The sequence below is a fragment of the Oncorhynchus gorbuscha genome, linkage group LG19 (assembly GCF_021184085.1).
Source record: "Oncorhynchus gorbuscha isolate QuinsamMale2020 ecotype Even-year linkage group LG19, OgorEven_v1.0, whole genome shotgun sequence".
NCBI lineage: Eukaryota > Metazoa > Chordata > Actinopteri > Salmoniformes > Salmonidae > Oncorhynchus > Oncorhynchus gorbuscha.
In genome coordinates, this window is record NC_060191.1 from 17,575,630 (window position 1) to 17,596,846 (window position 21,217).

The 21,217-nt window shown below is 42.5% G+C and overlaps 1 protein-coding gene across 3 annotated transcripts in view; it reads right to left on the bottom strand.

Annotated features, from left to right (window-relative positions):
* Positions 1–17,496: 17,496 nt before the first annotated feature.
* Positions 17,497–21,217, bottom strand: part of LOC124005061 (DENN domain-containing protein 4B-like) — a 34,746-nt gene continuing 31,025 nt past the window's right edge. For all 3 annotated transcript variants that reach the window (XM_046313960.1, XM_046313962.1, XM_046313961.1), the window contains exons 26-27: positions 20,707–20,765; positions 17,497–20,605 (exon numbers count right to left, since the gene is read on the bottom strand). In XM_046313960.1, the coding sequence (XP_046169916.1) occupies positions 20,460–20,605; positions 20,707–20,765 (205 nt within the window). In that variant the 3' untranslated portion in view covers positions 17,497–20,459. The remainder of the gene's footprint in view (positions 20,606–20,706; positions 20,766–21,217) is intronic.

Below are 21,217 nucleotides of genomic sequence, written 5' to 3' on the forward strand. Positions count from 1 at the left end.
GGGAGGTCAGGTACTGCTGAAGTTCTCCTCCATTTAGATGATGATAAGGATGATGATGATGGAGGTAAGAGGGCTGATGAAGTTGACAAGGGAGATCCTCAGGACAGAATGGAGCATCTGATGAGGATGGTGGTGGTAGTGGTGGTGGTGTTGATGACGAAGAAGAGGACAATGATGAAAGTAAGAGGGCTGTTGAAAAATGACAATGATGAAGATGAGAATGAGGATGATAATAATGATTGCATACACACATACACACACACACACAAAAAATACTCTTGAAACTGAACCGACATAGGAATATGACCTATCACCTACTATTACACTACTACACCAATCAATCAGTGATTCCAGTACAGAGCCTTCGGAGGGCCAGAGGTTGAAACTCTCCCTGCCTGCAGGCTTTACAATGTTAACCTCAAGAAGCAGAGAAGGGCCAGGGGTGGTGCTCCTCCGTTTATAGAGTCATGAACGAATTGAAGACCACATTTTACGATGCCCACTCAACGTTAAGGTGGGAGGAGGAGGGAGGAAGACACTGAAAGATGGCTGATGAAGCCACCAAAGTGCTGATATCATCGATTTAAGTGGACTTTTTTCATAAATTATTCTCTGTTAACAACCTAACTATCGGTTTTGTGTAGTGCCCTAAGCACATTTGACAGTGTTAGATCACCATTGTAAAATATAGCTTCTAGATAGTTAGCAAGTTTAGGAGCTTCCAATACCGACAATATATGGCCATCCGGTTCTGGGGAAATATTGTGAAGCACCTTTCTTGGTGGATAGATTTATAAGAAATAAACAGTGTGTTTTAGAGTTCTGAGGAATCTACCATTACGACCCATTCTCTACTGGCATTTTGTATCTTGTTTAATGTATTTTCCATTGTTCCTCTTGCCCTACAGCTCCTTTATATTGAAATATCAAGTAAAGGTTAAGTTTTTAAAAAACGTAAAAAGACCCAAACTTTGTAAACCAAGTTGTGCATCTCTGCCCAACTAGATGTTGGACATAATCCAGGCCCTTGTGTTCTTAATAACACCTTAATTACCGCTGAATAACAGGGTTGTTAATGAGAGATTAAGAGGGGAAAAAGAGGACGCTGGATTACTGCTTGGCTGGGTTTATAGCGCTAGGCTGGGAATCACACACTGATAAATGGCCAGTTTCATTGAGCAAGAGCAGACAGCCTGAAGCCCTAACTCTACCCCACAATGAGACCCTGTGAAAAGTCAGACTGCCTCTCTCAGTGGTGAGCACTGGTGACAGCTTCATTCTCCAAGCGTGTGTGTGTGTGTGTGTGTGTGTGTGTGTGTGTGTGTGTGTGTGTGTGTGTGTGTGTGTGTGTGTGTGTGTGTGTGTGTGTGTGTGTGTGTGTGTGTGTGTGTGTGTGTGTGTGTGTGTGAGAGAGAGAGAGAGAGAGAGAGAGAGAGAGAGAGAGAGAGAGAGAGAGAGAGAGAGAGAGAGAGAGAGAGAGAGAGAGAGAGAGAGAGAGAGAGAGAGAGAGAGAGAGGGGGGGGGGGGGTATTGGGCTGAAAAGAGAGAAACAACAGCACAGAGGGAGGGGAGCAAAGATAATGTCTTCAGAGGAGTCTGTTTGGGTAGTTTTCAGAAGGGTGAACTTGCACTTGACTTTCCTCCAGCCTGATTGATAGCTCTGTTAGTCACCTCCACCCCCCCATCCTATTCTGCCTTTCACGGTGCCCCCCCTCCTTCCCCCACACGCAAACACAATTAATTCCCAAAACTGCCTTACAATAGTGCCGAATGCCATGGAGCCATTGATGCAAGAGAGGGCCTGAACAATGCAAGAAGTGGGAAGAAGGGGGGAGAGAGAGGGGTTAGGGGTCAAGTTTGGATGACTTCAATGGAGTCTGGTTGGATGACTAGTGATAGCCCCCCCCACACACCCCTCTCCCCCTCTATCCCCTTTAGTCATCGCCCACTCAGATGAGAACATCTGCCCCCCTCTTCACTCTACTGCACCCCCCTGTCCCCCTGTCCCCTTTTTAACTTGAACTTGGAGGTGACTTTCCCATGCCACCCCCATCTCTCACACTACATCGAACCCCGTCACCGATTCCGTCGACACGCTCGTCCCCCAATTATACGCACCATTTGGCGATACCCCTTCTGTTCCCCTTGATTTTTAACCCTCTCTCTTTCCCCTGACCCATTCTAAAGACCAATCCACCTTTCCCAGCTGTTCAAGATAAAAAAAGGAGAGATGCTGAGACGAAGAAAAGTTTCAGTTCATTTTCGGTCTCTTATGTTTACGTGGCGAGCTGTGGAATTGTAGCGTGTGACGTCTGGATCCCCTGAACCTGTGACCCTTCCGATGAACAACAATACACACTACCCAGACACAACAAACATCAAGACGGCCGACCATAGCAAACCTCTGCAACCGTCAAACATCCCACCAAAACACGCCAGACAGCTGCTCTTTCTTTCCCAACTCCTTCCCCCTATCCATCCATAGTCTTCCCATCCTCGCCATAGTCCTCTCCCATAGCCCCCTCTCCCACATCAGCCCATTCTGGGAGACCCAGTCTAAACTCCAGCTCTTGGCTCTGCTCCAACACATGCTGTGTAATCTCCACTGCCTCCAGTTGTTTTTTTGTTTGTCCAATTAGCCTCCATTTACTCCATTTAATCCCTCCCCATTTTCCCATTAATCCACCTCTATTGACTCCCTCTGTAACAAATAACAACTAACCATAAACTACGGTCTATTCACAGCATAGCTGTGCATCCACAGGACTGATCCTTAAAGCATCTTCATCTAAATGAAGATATCTTCTCGCTCCAGTAGATACCTGATCATTACATTTAGATTCTGGTTATAAACTTTTCAATCACTCATATACAATTATTCTCAATCACCTGCACCTTCCAACAACTTTATATTATATGAGTGCTTGGGCCATTCTGGGTAAAAGTCCATCATTTACACAATCAATGCACACATGGATGCATGCCAAACAAGCAGCCGCATTACAAGCAATCTCAAACCCTTCGAAAACATAACTTATTTTACAATCTCCTTCATATCTGCTTTGCAAAATAGATCAATTCTGGATTTTAATACTATGACCCAGGACCAGGTCGAAGCTTAAGTCACTCTGGCCTGGAGTCTTAGAACAGGCCCCAAGTCACTCTGGCATGGAGTCTTAGAATAAGCCCCAAGTCACTCTGGCATGGAGTCTTAGAACAGGCCCCAAGTCACACTGCCTGACACAGCTGAGAAGTTTGGGCCCCAGGTCTTTGAAGTTCAGAACGACTACTTGCACTACCCAGAGACACCCAGTCAAGCTTAACATCTGATGAAAGGGGAAGCAGTGGATAATGGAATACCTGGGGATGCAATGCTGGGGATGTAAAGAGAGTGACATGTCGGTCACGGTAACTAAAGATTAGCTGCATGTCAGATCTTCTGTGGGGACATATTGGATTAGAGATATCTGGGGACTTCCATGCTGGGGATAGAGGGAGACTGTAATGTAAGAAGGAACTACGAGGGAAGCAGTTAAGACTGGTGTCAAATTGTGTTGCTTTGAGGGGTGAGAGTGCTGGAAACAGCATTATTTTTAGGGTTGCTCAAGAAGGAAACTTTAATCATTTGTTTTTAGTAGTAGATTTGTTTCATTTGTGCTTGAAATCAGAGGCATAAAGTGAATGATGATATTATTTATCATCAATGTATGCCATATAGAAGCAGCCAAGCTCAGCTGTGCCTTATGAGTTCAAAGCTGTATTCCACACAGTCAGAACGCAAAGCCCATCTTTACCACTGCAGCCCTGCATTCGCCCCTGTGCCACAGAGTGTGATTAAGTGTTAAGTTTAGGGATAAATTCACCACCCATCTGGGTGCTCATAATAAGCAGAAGGGGGGCTATCCAAAACACTGAGGACAGGGACCCCCGGCCCCATCCCCCTAGCTTTCCTCACACTCCACCCCCACAAAATCCCAAATCTCTACCCCACAGCCCCAGATTGTGACCCCAACCCCTAAAAGGTCATGAGAGAGTTGGGTGAGGGGACCGAGGGGGCCGGGCGGAGGACAGCTTGCATTCGGTCACCAAAGCAGCCCCCTACCCCAGTCCCTTCATTGTTTATTGTCGCCTCAGACTTGGCAGTGAACTTCACAGTTTCCATTGTGACTGTGGCGTGAAGGTGGCTAAGCCCCCCAGGACGATGAAAAGGGGGTTCAGGGTCGAGGCAGAGAAGGCAAACACAAGTAAATCCCTTCATTGGTTGCGTCCTCTCTATATTTTTCCCTGTGTCGGTTTGTATGTTTGTGTGTGTGTGTGTGTGGGGGGGGGGGGGCTGCTAGTGAGTCAAGCCGAGTTGCAAGTGTGTCGCAGAATCCTTAATTGACTCGTCCCATACTATCCCCTCTCCCTGACCCTGGGAACCCCTGCATGAAGGGGAGAGACCGGCTTTGGAAATAGACTGATGCCATAGTGAAAATTAACATCTTTTATGTGTGCTTCACTGTGTTCACAGTGCTTTCTCACATTTTTTGTGTTGATAAGCTCCATTATGAAATGGATAGGATCAATGACCATGCTATAATAAGCATAGAATGCTAAAGGCTTAGTTGTATTATCAGCTCAAGTCGTACCACAGGAAGACAGGCATAAACATGTCTTATTACCAGTGGATGTTGCTAAAGCCAGCAGCTCTCCCTCTCTCCTTTCATCTTTTCCTTCACTAGCCTCCTTCACTCTTCATCATAGCAGAGGGATAGGCACAGATGATGTCTACTGAATTAGGCCCATGCAGGCAGGCAGGCAGGCAGGCATAATGGATGGAGGGGAGGGGGGGAAGATAGGTCTGTATAAGTATTGGGGACTGATTCCTGGGCCCAGCTGGGATTGAGGATTGGGGGTGCTGGGTCAGGGGGCTGTGTGGATTTGGGGACTGACGTTGCAGGGCTGGGCCTATTGTCCCACTAATAGGAGTTAAACTCCCCTCTCTAACCCCCCCCCCCCTGACTAGCTGCGTGGCACGCTCTTCTTTATGGCTGGCGATGGTGCGCCAGCAGATCTGCTCCCAGCATAGCTCCTCTCCTATTGTTTAAACAGCCAGTTCTTCATTAATTGCCAGCCAATTTGGCATTAGCGTGTGTGTGAACACAAGATCCTTTTCCCATTGCGCTAATCAATTCACTTACACACCCATGGGTGTGTTCAGCAAGGGTAGGGGGCATTTCACGAACAATAATTACAAGGGGTGGCATTGTAGGAATGTGGGCAATGTTGGCAACAGACCAAGCATCCATTATGCAACGTTTTGAGATAACATATTTAGCTTGTCTGTTATTCGTCATTCAACAACCCTTGATAGCCTATTTAATGACAATACATTCTAATGACAACACACTGTGATGATTAATTCATCAGTATTTTAACCCTTGTTCTGACTACATGCTCCAAGCGTATTTTTCATTTATTTTGAGTCTGCTGTAAATGGGTTAGGCATATAATGTTTTCAGCACACTGTGGCCATGTAAAAACAGCACAATCAAAATAAGAAAGATCCGAAATGATCCAACTTCCCTTTCCCTCGGCCTGAGTTCCTCAGAAACATATTAGAGAGATGCAGTGGAGCGCATTTTGGCAAAGCAATCGCAACCGGAATCGGGATGACCAAAATGTATTGACATTGTTGCACAGAAATTGCCTATCTCATCTTGAACTGCTGCTTGTGAAAGTGGCTTCTGTCAAGAAGTCAACATCAGGTCTCATTGACCACCAGCATTTGATTGAATAGATTTCACTTTCAAGAACAGGAAGTCTAGTTTATCTTTAATTGAAAACAATTCCAGAACAAAGGTTGTTCCATGTTTCTATTCAGTAAAAGTGGCATCGGTATTGTTTCATTTAAACTGGTAGATCGAGATGGACATGTTTTTCCAATACTGTCCTCAGAATTCACTTTTACAGGCTTTCTTGATAACTTTCTTTCTTGAGGTCATTAAACCTCAGTGTGTCTTTCTCTTTCTCTTATAAAAGGTTTCATTGTACACAATGTTATTTTCAGTTTGTGTACATTCCACCTCAGAGGGCCTTGGGAGAATTTTGCTCTCAATGTATGAGACCCGTGGTGTAAATTGTTCTTTCACCATGCCCATGATACACATCGAGATGGACATGTTTTTCCAATACTGTCCTCAGAATTCACTTTTACAGGCTTTCTTGATAACTTTCTTTCTTGAGGTCATTAAACCTCAGTGTGTCTTTCTCTTTCTCTTATAAAAGGTTTCATTGTACACAATGTTATTTTCAGTTTGTGTACATTCCACCTCAGAGGGCCTTGGGAGAATTTTGCTCTCAATGTATGAGACCCGTGGTGTAAATTGTTCTTTCACCATGCCCATGATACACAGGCAATTTGTTGCCGAGGCAATAACAATCTTATTGACTAATTGGCCCTGCCGATTACATTTCCCCAGATAATGAAACGATTCTCATTTGTAATGGAAAAAGTTGCAGCAACCATTGCTGACAACATTGCTTTGCACTATTGCATTAAAAAAATTGCCAGTGTCGCAAAGGCCTTTAGGTCTTGCTTAAAGTTCTATAAAATATAATGCACCTTGAAACGTTCAACCTACAAACTATACGTCATTCATTACTGCCGTCAAAAGAGGGTTATTGAATACCTGCATTATATATGGTCAATGCATGTAATTAACTCAGTTTGTAAACTATGGGGAATGTTCTTATCCCTCATACACACAGCAATAACAGCCGGCAGCACTGTTTCTATGAGCCAACTTCAGTCTTATTTGTTATATATGAACCCAGGGTGGGTCCAGCCACATAAGAGGTGAAGAAGTGGGGAGGCCAACAAGAAAGGCTATGGCACAGAGAGCAAATAAGTCTGAAGGAACCAGGGCCAAGCTTTTGGGCCTCATGGCAGGGTAGAGCCTTGGCCCGGATTCCACCTCAATGTAGATCTTTGGGATTAACACCCCCAGTCAGAGGGGTGTCTGGTTGAGATTTTGAGAACACTGTCTGTGCAGGCTGGGGGAGAGTGTGTGTGTGTGTGTGTGTGTGTGTGTGTGTGTGTGTGTGTGTGTGTGTGTGTGTGTGTGTGTGTGTGTGTGTGTGTGTGTGTGTGTGTGTGTGTGTGTGTGTGTGTGTGTGTGTGTGTGTGTGTGTGCATAGGTTTTAGGGGATATCTAATAAGGCAGCTGCAGGGGGATTACTGAACACCCAATCCCACACACACCATCATGCCCCTAAATGAGGTGTGTGGGGGATGGGGGGACAGACAGAGAGGGTCTGTCTGCTTTATGTAAATGAAGGTGTGAGGAGGTCAATCATTGTTTAACCCCAAGTCCAACTGGCTGCCCTGTGTCTGACCATGACGGGTAGATGAGTCTGATCTGACCAAATATCCCTGATGAGATTTCAATACACAAGTCGTAGCCAAAACATCGCCATTTCCTACCCTACAGCTATTAGATCTCCAGATATGTTCTTTGCCTGAGTTCAACACTTTTTTTATGTGTAGTGTAAACGTGGTTCTAATGGAAACAGTTGCATACTGCACATATTGGTTAAAAGATGATACAGTGTTTTGAATCAGATGGAGACTTAAACAGCCTGATTAAGGAATAAATGCATGAGAGGCAATAATCGGGTTCAGGGGATGAGTCAAATTTACTAACATGTTCAATGTTAGAATTGAAAGGTTGAATTGGATTATCGTTGTGATTATTATGTAAAGTTTGTTTCGTGGATAGCCTTTGCCATTCATTTGTCTTAAGTGGGGTAATCAGAGAAAATAATGTGGGAGCTGACTAAAGTCAATAACATGAAGCCTGACATGATAAAGCACCGTGAGTTCCTGTCCCCGAATTGCCTTACAGAGAAATAAACTTGTGCGTAAAAGGAGAGAGCATAGGCTAGTATCTTTACGCATCGACTGATTGGTGCATCATGGTAGCACACCATTGAAATCTGTGATCAAACATATGTCAACTTTTGTGCTGATAACACATAATTAATTAAACAAATTGGAATGAAAAACGCTTTTAAAAAGTATCTAATGCTCTTGTATTTCACCTTTCCCGAATCAATAACAAAAATGTTTTCTGTTTTTTGAAGGCTCTCCATTCTGCTATCCACGCATAATGTCAAAGTAACACTACAGACATGTATCTTGAAAGTCAAAAGCCTCCCTCCAAAGACACAGTTGTAAACATCCTAACGGTTCCAACTTGGCCATTCATCTTTACGCGCGCCTTAACAGCCCCCATTGATTTCTCTAATTACACCCATGGTATCCCAGAGGCTGCAAACTACACATGTCCCCTAATCGACACCAATGACTTTATGGAAGACATATACAGACGAGATGGAGTCGACAGGAAAGGAAATAATTGCTATTACGCAGTGCAATAGTCTAGAGAGCCAGGTGCACACTAAAGACGCATGGCTCCGCGTTCACCTCAAATACATTAGATACTGAGGCTGCATGCTAAAATCATTTCAAAATCACATGCAAGTAGCAAAACATTCAGTGGGTTCCACATGGAGGACATTAACTCGACGTATACTATCATTACCTATTCAAAGCTCGAACATTCATCCGCTTAAATATGAAAAGCATTACCTGAAGATATGACCACCAATAGAAAAAGCTGAAAATTCCTCGTCTGGTTCATGGTTTAGTATGAATCCCTTTTCGTTCGAAGTCTAACTGTTATAGCGACGCTTTAATAGCGAGCTTCACTCCTTAAAATGTATTAAATAAAAATACCAACACAAATCTCAAAAAAACATTTGCGCAGTTTCAGTTCCACTGTCCAGCGAACGGCTGGCTTCTGGACGAGGTTGCTTTGAGAATGTTCTGTTTGCTATTGTAGAACGGCCCTCGCTGGGTTCTGTGGCTATTAGTTATGCGTAAGGTATTGTTGTCCCCGCTGACATCCCGGTCAATGAATGGACACCGACACAACAATAGAACTGGCCAGCGGAGACTGGGGGCATGTAAACGAGCCAATGGCAGGATGGGGGCCAGTCAAAAGGGGTGGCCCCTTCTAAACCGCAAATCATCACTTGAGGGAACTTGCTATGAAGAGGCTCCAGAAGCCAAATATTGTCTTGATATACAGGTCATCATCATTCTATTGTCAACCTACTCCACCATACATACACTTTAATGCTGTTATAGTGGTTATTGCTGTCAGTTGTTGAGGTGCTGATGATTACTGGCAATGACAATGTTACTGGCACTCCACTAACCACTTTCCAAATGACATTGTGAGCATCTGTAAAAAATAAATATATATATAGAAATGTCCTTGTTTTTGAATGAAAGGCCCACTTTTTGTCCATTAAAATAACATCAAATTGATCCGAAATACAGTGTAGACATTGTAAATGTTTGTAGCTGGAAATGGCAGATTTTTTATGGAACATTTACAAAGGCGTACAGAGGCCTATTATCAGCAACCATCACTGCTGTGTTCCAATGGCACATTGTATTAGCTAATCCAAGTTTATCATTTTAAAAGGTGAATTGATCATTAGAAAACCCTTTTTCAATTATGTTAGGACAGCTGAAAACTGTTGTTCTGATTGAAGAAGCAATACAAACTGGCCTTCTTTAGACAAGTTGAGTATCTGGAGCATCAGCATTTGTGGGTTTGATGACAGGCTCAAACAAATAACTTTCTTCTGAAACTCATCAGTCTATTCTTGTTCTGAGAAATGAAGGCTATTCTATGCGAGAAATTGCCAAGAAACTGAAGATCTTGAACAATGCCGTGTACAACTCCCTTCACAGAACAGCGCAAACTGGCTCTAATCAGAATAGAAAGAGGAGTGGAGGCCCGGGTGCATAACTGAGCAAGAGGACAAGTATATTAGAGTGTCTAGTTTGAGAAACATACACCTTACAAGTCCTCAACTGTCAGCTTCATTAAATAGTACCCGCAAAACACCTCAATGTCAACAGTGAAGAGGTATCTCTGGGATGCTTCCAACCTTCCAACAGGACAACGACTCTAAGCACACAGCCAAGACAATGCAGGAGTGGATCTGCAGGGAAAAATGGGAGAAACTCCCCAAATACAAGTGTGCCAAGCTTGTAGCGTCATACCCAAGAAGACTCTAGACTGTAATCGCTGCCAAAGTTACTTCAACAAAGTATGAGTAAAGGGTCTGAATACTGTAACATCTCAGTTATTCTTTTCAAAACATTTGCAAACATTTAAAAAAAAAAACAGTTTTTGCTTTGTAATTATGGGGTATTATGTGTAGATTGATGAAGAAAAAAAACAATTGAATACATTTTAGAATAATGCTGTAACGTAACAAAATGGGGAAAAAGTTAAGGTGTCTGAATACTTTCCGAATGCACTGTATATATATATATATATATATATATATATATATATATATATATATATATATATATATATATACAGTGGGGAGAACAAGTATTTGATACACTGCCGATTTTGCAGGTTTTCCTACTTACAAAGCATGTAGAGGTCTGTCATTTTTATCATAGGTACACTTCAACTGTGAGAGACAGAATCTAAAACGAAAATCCAGAAAATCACATTGTATGATATTTAAGTAATTAATTAGCATTTTATTGCAAATAGTCCGGGTTGCCATTTTATTAATTGTTCAGCAGTCTTATGGCTTGTGGGTAGAAGCTGTTAAGAAGACTTTTGGACCTAGACTTGGTGCTCAGGTACCGCTTTCCGTGCAGTAGCAGAGAGAACAGTATATGACTAGAGTGGCTGGATGGCAGGAAGCTTGGCCCTAGTGATGTACTGGGCTGTACGCACTACCCTCTGTAGTGCATTGCGGTCGGAGGCTGAGAAGTTGCCATACCAGGCGGTGATGCATCCAGTCAGGATGCTCTTGATGGTGCAGCTGTATAACTTTTTTGAGAATCTGAGGACCAATGCCAAATCTTTTCAGTCTCCTGAGGGGGGAATAGGCATTGTCGTGCCCTCTTCATGACTGTCCTGGTGTGTTTGGACCATGATAGTTTGTTGGTGATGTGGACACCAAGGAACTTGAAGCTCTGAACTGGATCCACTACAGTCCCATCAATGAGAATGGGGGCGTGCTCGGCCCTCCTTTTCCTGTAGTCCACGATCATCTCCTTTGTCTTGCTCATGTTGAGTTAGAGGTTGTTATCCTTCAGGAGCAGGACAAGACACCCTCTTTTTGATTGATGACTGACATAAGGGCATGTACTGTATGTGATAGGCCTATTTGGCATTATGATGGTCAATGATTCTTGAAGGTGTCATAAAGTCTATTTTCTTGGTCAAAGTAAAGTGGCACAGGATAGTCATAATGCTTCATGACAGTGCCATAAAGTCTATTTTCTACAAGTTATTTAAAATACGATGAAAAAACATCACTGTAAAGAATTCATTACAACAACAACAACAAAGGATTTAAGAAACACACTTTCAAACGAAAGGAAACTTCTTAGCAGGGGATAAACTCATTTGAATAAAGTCATCATGTTGTTCCTCTTTGATGTTTTTTTTTCTCTCCTAAAAAAGTGGATTCTTGATGATGAGAAGGGGAAGCATATTGTACTGCAGCTTTACTAAAAACACAGTCATAGTAGCTACAAGCAAGTTGAAGGTCTGTTCAATGAAGACCATTCACCAACTCAAATCATCTCAACTCCACCAGCCTCAAAGAAGTTCTCAACCTTGGGTACAATAACGAATGTTTAAAAAGAAAAACACATTCAGCCACCCTCTGCCCCAACGGTCCTCGCTATGGCTCCATTACCAAAGCTGTTGGAATGGAATGCAGTGTGGCTCACAGTAGGACAGACCAGCCAATTAACAGGCATCAGCCCCCCTAACACATACAATACGCACCCCTCTTAAGGGAGAACAACAGGCTAGTAGCAGCGTGCTATTCATTAGGTGGTCTTCTGCTCATATAAAGGGATCTAATTGGGGGTCGGCCCAAGTGGGAATGGGCCTGGTCTATTATGAGGGAGATATCAACATGCAAAACAAGGATCTGGGAGGAGAATGAGGCATGTTTCTTTTAGCCATCTGAGGGAAGAGGCATAGATCCTACCTACACACAGTTGTTTTGTATCTTCTTAACTAGCTCATTAGTAAGTAGCTCAGTGACTGTTCCTATCCTAATCCCCCTGGTTCTCACCATCATTAAATCTGATCCTCATCATCTGAGGAAGATGACCGTTTTCTTCTTCTATGTAATGGTAGTGTCTAATGAAAGTTACATTTTGCATCTTTTATCAAGTGTATGAATGAGTATCTAAAGAATTGTTTTAGATATATCAAACGTATACGGTCTTTAGAATAGCAGTTCACATATAATAATATTGCGCAATAATACTTAATAGACAGATGTATTACAAAAATGAACAGATTATCTGGTCACTCATCCTGATCTAAAACCAAGCTTACTGTCCCATGCTCCCCACCCACAGTACAACTTTTATTAAACTCACCGTACAATGTACTCCCCCTTAAAAAATGTTTTACACATCTTGAACACCAAATATAATGTTTTACACAGTCTGGTAAGGGAGTGAAGGTGGTCATGCTTGCCAATTTTACTGGACAACAATCAATCAACTGTCCCCCATGGGCTCGTTAAAACTATACTACAGCTGTATCAGCATCTCATATCATATTTTCTCCTAATCTGGCCATTAAAGTTGCTGGGGAGATAGAAAGGACATGAAAATATATATATAATTAGGGGTCTGGTCCAACTGGGAATGTCCAGAGATATATACATGCAAAGAGTCAGAGAGAAACAGACACAAAACATGTCTACCCATTCCAGTTTTTTTTTAAAGGTATAGACAGTCACCCCGCAGCCCTCACCCCTTTGTGATTTTTTAGCAAACTCATTAGGCAGCCCAATTTTGATATTATTCCCACTATTAAGTCTTTTGACCAATCACATCAGATGTTTCAAATCAGCACTTTTTCAAAACTGATCTGATTGGTCAAGAGACCAATTAGTGGAAAATAAATATCAGAATTGCGCTGCCTTTTGTGATTTCTCATAATCATCCTCATTCTTCTCACCACCATTAAATCAGTTCCTACTGAAAATGTCCCTTCATCTGCTGAGCCCAGTATGTTTAAATCTACATACTGCAAGTATCATAGGTTGTCAATGTGTACATAATGTTTTGTAGACTCGTCGTGAAGTCGGTCAGGCTTTACTGTGCAACATCACTCAAATAACCCTCGTTGACAATAAACTTCTGTATGATGCAGTAGGTTTAAGAACAAAACATCTAACCTCATATATTGTCCTAATCTAGCCAGTAAAGGTTGGTGTCTCAGAGATCAGATGAGAGAGAGCAGATGGCTTGAAGATGGTTGTTGCTATGGTATTACAGATCTGGACAGTGCGAAGTTATCCATGTCTTATCGACCAGTGAGGTTATTATGTCTCGAAGGGCAACATCATACATTTCAGAGTGTTTCAAATTCATATTTTGTAGCACATAACATATAATGAATAGTATCACAATTGAAAGGAATTCAGGTCTTCAGAATGAAGTTAGTTTGGATTCAACATTCAAATGACAGGGATGCTCAACACTCAACAAACTGACATGAACCTTCAACCTGTAATGCATCAGATGATGTGAATCAGTACTCTTACCCTGCAGGTACATCAGCTTATAATAGCCTATGATATTTCACCCAAGAGGAAATGGCAAAGGGCATTTCAATCGATAGGACCACTTTATCCTCCATAGTATGCATACATAGACTAATAGAGTTATTCCCAGGCCTCTGTGGTTAAACAGTGAGCAGTAAGCATGGCTGTATTGAAAGCCATCTGTAGCTCATTGTCCGCGCAGCAGTAGCAAAGCTTTATCCTGTTAGCCACATAATGGGGTTTAGGGTTTCACATAGCGACGATCACAGTGTTCTAATCTGAGCTGGCCTGGCAAGACCTCTCACTGCATGCATACGGCTCAGATTTTTAGGCCATTCCTCTCTACAAGGCTTGTGGTCATGGAGGAAATAGGACGGAGAGGAGTAGAGATAAAGATGAAGATTATTTGCTTCCCCACCTTTGACATTTCCCTGTTTACATTTTAGAAAACCAATATTTCCTGCAGCAGACTACATCAGGAACTTACATTCCATTTCATTGAATAGTACGTCGTCAGAAAATAAACAAGCTGAGGCGTATAAAGAAGACCAGAAAACAGGGGGCAAAACAACCCAACACCCAACACCCTGCCCAACCGAGCAGTGAAAAAAGACCACTTTGATATATGTTCTTGAAATAAAGGTGTCATGTACTGACTTATACTGACAGTGGAATAAAAAGGTCCATGGCAACTGGACCAGATGAACTGGTTTGGAACGTATATCCCACTGGGCTGATACAACTACTGTACAATGTAGATCAGACAGAGCTTTAGTGTAAGATGACACTGCTACATAACCTTATGCAGGATACAATGGTCTCATACTGATTATGAGTATATTATGAGTGGAAATATATATATATATATATATACACACACACACACACACATACATACACACACAAACTCAGCAAAAAAAAAGAAATGTCCTCTCACTGTCAACTGCATTTATTTTCAGCAAACTTAACATGTAAATATTTGTTTGAACATAACCAGATTCAACAACTGAGACGTAAACTGAACCATTTCCACAGATACAGTGGAGCAAAAAACGTATTTAGTCAGCCACCAATTGTGCAAGTTCTCCCACTTAAAAAGATGAGAGAGGCCTGTAATTTTCATCATAGGTACACTTCAACTATGACACACACAAGGAGGAAAATAAATCCAGAAAATCACATTGTAGGATTTTTTATTAATTCATTTGCAAATTATGGTGGAAAATAAGTATTTGGTCAATAACAGAAGTTTCTCTCAATACTTTGTTATATACCCTTTGTTGGCAATGACAGAGGTCAAAAGTTTTCTGTAAGTCTTCACAAGGTTTTCACACACTGTTGCTGGTATTTTGGCCCATTCCTCCATGCAGATCTCCTCTAGAGCAGTGATGTTTTGGGGCTGTTGCTGGGCAACACGGACTTTCAACTCCCTCCAAAGATTTTCTATGGGGTTGAGATCTGGAGACTGGCTAGGCCACTCCAGGACCTTGAAATGCTTCTTACGAAGCCACTCCGTTGCCCGGGCGGTGTGTTTGGGATCATTGTCATGCTGAAAGACCCAGCCACATTTCATCTTCAATGCCCTTGCTGATGGAAGGAGGTTTTCACTCAAAATTTCATGATACATGGCCCCATTCATTCTTTCCTTTACACGGATCAGTCGTCCTGGTCCCTTTGCAGAAAAACAGCATGTTGTTTCCACCCCCATGCTTCACTAGGTTCACTAGGTCCCCCTGTGTGGTTCTGTGATTATTGCTCACCGTTCTTGTGATCATTTTGACCCCACAGGGTGAGATCTTGCGTGGAGCTCCAGATCGAGGGAGATTATCAGTGGTCTTGTATGTCTTCCATTTCGTAATAATTGCTCCCACAGTTGATTTCTTCAAACCAAGCTGCTTACCTATTGCAGATTCAGTCTTCCCAGCCTGGTGCAGGTCTACAACTTTGTTTCTGGTGTCCTTTGACAGCTCTTTGGTCTTGGCCATAGTGGAGTTTGGAGTGTGACGGTTTGAGGTTGTGGACAGGTGTCTTTTATTCTGATAACAAGTTCAAACAGGTGCCATTAATACAGGTAACGAGTGGAGGACAGAGGAGCCTATTAAAGACGTTACAGGTCTGTGAGTGGCAGAAATCTGGCTTATTTGTAGGTGACCAAAGACTTATTTTCCACCATAATTTGCAAATAAATTCATTAAAAATCCTACAATATGATTTTCTGGATTTTTTTCTCATTTCGTCTGTCATAGTTGAAGTGTACCTATGATGAGAATTACAGGCCTCTCATCTTTTTAAGTGGGAGAACTTGCACAATTGGTGAATGACTAAATATTTTTTTCCCCCACTGTATGTGACTAACAGAAAAGGAATAATGTGTCCCTGAACAAAGGGGGGGTCAAAATCAAAAGTAACAATCAGTATCTGGTGCGGCCACCAGTTGCATTAAGTACTGCAGTGCATCTCCTCCTCATGGACTGCACCAGATTTCCCAGTTCTTGCTGTGAGATTTTACCCTACTCTTCCACCAAGGCACCTGCAACTTCCCAGACATTTCTGGGGGGAATGGCCCTAGCCCTCACCCTCCGATCCAACAGGTCCCAGACGTGCTCAATGGGATTGAGATCCGGAACTCTTCGCTGGCCGTGGCAGGGGACTGACATTCCTGTCTTGCAGAAAATCACACACAGAACGAGCAGTATGGCTGGTGGCATTGTCATGCTGGAGGGCCATGTCAGGATGAGCCTGCAGGAAGGGTACCACGTGAGGGAGGAGGATGTCTTCCCTGTAACGCACAGCATTGAGATTGCTTGCAATGATAACAAGCTCAGTCAGATGATGCTGTGAAACACCGCCCCAGACCATGACAGACCCTCAAACACCAAATCAATCCCACTCCAGAGTACAGGCTTCGGTGTAACACTCATTCCTTTGGCATTAAACGCGAATCCGACCATGTGTTCGCCCATGGCGCAGTTGTTGCCGGTGATGCCCTCGGTCCAGCCTCTTCTCAGCCTATTGCGGACAGTCTGAGCACTGATGGAGGGATTGTGCGTTCCTCGTGTAACTCGGGCAGTTGTTGTTGCCATCCTGTACCTGTCCCACAGGTGTGATGTTCAGATGTACCAATCCTGTGCAGGTGTTGTTACACGTCGTCTGCCACTGCGATGACTACAAGCTGTCCACCCCGTGTCTCCCTGTAATGCTGTCTTAGGCGTCTCACAGTACGGATATTGCAATTTATTGCCCTGACCACATCTGCAGTCCTCATGCCTCTTTGCAGCATGCCTAAGGCACGTTCACGCAGATGAGCAGGGACCCTGGGCATCTTTCTTTTGGGGGTTTGAGTCAGTAGAAAGGCCTCTTTAGTGTCCTAAGTTTTCATAACTGTGACCTCAATTGCCTACCGTCAGTAAGCAGGTTACAAAGATAATTGTGCAAAGCTGTCATCAAGGCAAAGGGTGGCTACTTCGAAGAATCTGAAATATAAAATATATTTACATTTGTTTAACAGTTTTTTGGTTACTATATGATTCCATATGTGTTATTTCATAGTTCTGATGTCTTCACTATTAATTCTACAATGTAGAAAATAGTAAAAATAAAGAAAACCCCTAGAATGAGTAGGTATCCAAACTTTTGACTGGTACTGTATATTTACACAATTGAACAATAGTTGCTGCTTTATCTGGCCTGAAAACTTTTCAATACTTCAGAACAAAGACGGGTCAGAGAAAACTATTTTAGGATGTAATTTAGAGCCGCTCTAATACTATTGTTAGGCAGAGAGAAAATCATACATTAAATCACACAAGAAAACAGAACTTTGGGGAATCTGTTTGTATTTTCCTTCTATAAAACAAGACATTTACAACTGAAGTCACATCCATATAAATTACAACAGCAAACACAATATATTTTAAATACAGATACTCCGTATACTCTTCATTTCTTTGCTCACTTGACCAATAAAGGAACAGACAATATAAATGTCCCTTATATTCACTTGCAGTCCGGTGCATTGAAATAGTGGCCATAAATGTAATATTGCCTACATTGGGGAACAAATCTACCTACCTTATTTTTACAATCTAACTTCAGGCTGGGAAATCTCAAAATATACACCATTTTATCAACCTACTATCCATACAGTTCACTACTTTTGACCAAGAGCCAAATAGGGTGTAATTAGAGACGCTGACAATAACTCAAGTCTTAACTTTTAAACAGCATTCCCTCTTGGGTGTCCTTTACGTCATGACCACTGATAGGCAATTTGAATAAACAGGTTCCCACCATGTTATTACTAAAGACGTGTCAATTCCAAGACCAGGGTTGCCTTAGCATGATCAAGCCCAATTCACCCTACCAATGGCTAGAACTGGACTCTGTATGCCCTACTGCCCTCTACTGGCTGAGAATGCTCAATGCTTTGCTCCAGTCTGTATATCCCTGTTGACTGGATGGCTGTGTGCAAACAATGTCTCCCTTGTACTTTAATGACATATGGGTAGACTCACAATGATATCAGTGCCATCTGAAATATATCTCACCCTCAGGACTAAAATATGAGATCTGAAAATTGCTCTCGCAACAACTTCACATCCCTTAGTTGTAAATACAGCTTTACTTCCCAGGTGGGACAATAATTTCTGTCACTCACACAATCTTCAAAGGCAGAACACAAGGCGTTCTCTCGCGACTCTGCTATATAACACTGCAAGATCAAAAACAAGGTATGACGGTAACAGAGGCATTTAACAGTGTGGCAACATCATATGAAATTGAAAGAAAATGAAAAGTCCATTGTGCAATTAATTTGTTTTCATATACAAAGTCCAACAACAAATAAAGTGTTAAACTAAGAGGGGAAAAGGCCTCACAGGTACTGTACATTAAAACAAGAACCTAGTAGGTAAGTATGTGCTCCACAGTGAAGTACCTTCCTCTCCTTAAACCCTTCCACTCAACTGGATCTTCTGAACTTTGATCTCTGCCAAAAATTCTTAACCCACTACTGGCCTCAATGTGTGGTGAATGAAAAACTGGTGATGTGTGACTCAAGTTCCATCACAGTCTACTACTACTAAAGGTCCATCACAGTCATTTCCTTGTGGACCATCCTCCCAGACAAATCACTCCTGTTTAACACGGGAAAAGAGGTATGAGATGAGGTAAATACACGTAAAACATGAGAAAACACATCATACATACCATTATCAACCCCCCTTCTACACATTTTTCTTCTATTCTTCTGTCAGCCACTTTCTACAACAAATGCCTCAATCACTGAGAATCAGTTCTTGAACTGAGAACCCCCAATCACACTTCAAATTCACAAGAACAGTACAGGGAATTCAAAAACACAATACAACTGATAAATCCTGTATGCAATATGTATGTGTGTCCTTGTATGAAAAGTCCTTCCTGGTTGTGATGTAGGGGTGCAGGACTGGGGTTTTATAGGACTCGTGGATTTTCCTTGACTGTCAGTGTCTGTTCCCAGTCACCCCCCCCTCCACTTCCTGCCTAACCTAATGTTGCAGGCATTGAAAGACGCCTGAGCAGAGTTCCCACTTCCGTCAGGTTGAAAATACTGTATCCCTGAAAACCAGATGTTAGCATTTCTGGCAACTCTGCATAAACTATTTCCTGCCATACCCAAAGTTTGACCATAGCCCCATTCCACACCATGAGCTGTAAAACACACACACTAAGAAAACCATAGTGATAGTGATCAAACCATTACATTGCTGATCACCACAACTCACCATCTGCTCCCAAAACCGATAGTTAACATCATACTCTCCCAAAATCAATAGGAAACATCATCCTCCCCCAGTCAACATCATCCTTTCTTAGTTGACATAATTCTCTCCCAGATTCGACATCTGAGCTGACATAATCCTCCCGAAGATATCCTCACCAGAGGTCGATATTCAATATCATCCTCTCCCAGAGTAAACATCCTCGTTTTGGATTGGCTTGCTGAAGCAGTCTCATCCCAAAGTGATAGACTTTACCACCAATGTCCAGTTGACAGAATTCATTCCAGAGGGTGAAAAAGAGCAAGAGAGGCATGAAATGCGATCTAATCTAAAGGTTTTGACTGTGACTGTGAGTGACTGGTATGTACCCTTGCAATGTAATGTATGTTACAGTTCGATGATAGACACTTCCCATCACATCAAGGATCACTAGACATCTCCCACTCATTAGATTTTCTGTCTGAAAGCAATGCAAATTATAGAATATATTCACATTGAATGCATAGATCGCAGGTCGGTAATATGCCTTACATGTTGCATACGAATGAAATGCATTTTTTATGACCTACAAACCAGTATGAGTTATATTGGTGAGGCAGAGGCCATGTATATACGAGCAATGAGCAAAGTCCAAGGGGGCTGGGCTGTATGTACCAGGTCCAATAATCCCTGTAGCCAAACTATAGGACCAGTGGGTTGTGTTTAGTTATTGAGGAAGCTGTCCAAAGGCCAGTTGCACAATGGAAATTAATGAAGGTCAAATGTAGATATCGGGTTCACATAAACAAGGATAGTGAGGTGTGGTTACATAGTCAAGGGGCTTTTATAGTGTGGCCAAGCTGTGCTAGGTGGCAGCACAGCGGAGAAGTCCAAAGTGAAGGCAGAATTTTCTGTCTGTTGTTTTCGGTCTAACTTCTCCAATCCCTTCTTCTTGGCAGCTGGGTATCAGTGTTCTAGGGAGCGGTGGCAGCAGCGATGGGGGCGGATCTGGATTGGAGTGGGTGGAGCCTGCAGGTGGTATTAACACTCGAGGGGCAGAAGGAAGCTCCGTCTGCAGTCCACAGCCTTGGGGCTAGGTGGCTGGGCTCGCTTCCTGCGGAGCTCCTCGCGGCCCAAGGAGCCACTCAGCCGTTGGTACGCAGCCTTGTATTTCTTATCAAACGCAGCTAAAAGACAGAAAGTGCTGTAAGCAATAAGCCTGGTTGGTTTGAAACTATTGTGAAGTTCTAGTATTCCAACTGGGTTTAAAGTGTCAGATGCTGCTTACCAACGTGATCTCTACCCATGGCAGCCAGCGTGAGGAAGAGCATCTCTCTGTACAGACTCCTGGACACACAACACAAAGTACTATCGATCACAATTGTGCAATTATATAACCAAAACAGTGCCTTGAGAAAATACAGTATCATACCCCTTGACTTATTCCACATTGTTGTGTTACACCCTGAATTCAAAATGGATTAAATTGATTTTTTCCTCACCCATTTACACACAATGCCCCAAAATGATGAAGTAAAAACATGTTTAGAAATTTAATTGAAAATTAAATCTCATTTACGTAAGTATTCATACCCCTGAGTCAATACTTTGAAGACACACTTTTGGCAGCAATTACAGCTGTCAGTCTTTCTGGGTAAGTCTCAAAGAGCTTTCCACACCTGGATTGTGAAACATTTGCCCATTATTCTTTTCAAAACTCTTCAAGATCTGTCAAGTTTGTTGTTGATCATTGCTAGACAACCATTTTCATTGGTCTTGCCATAGATTTCAAGTAGATT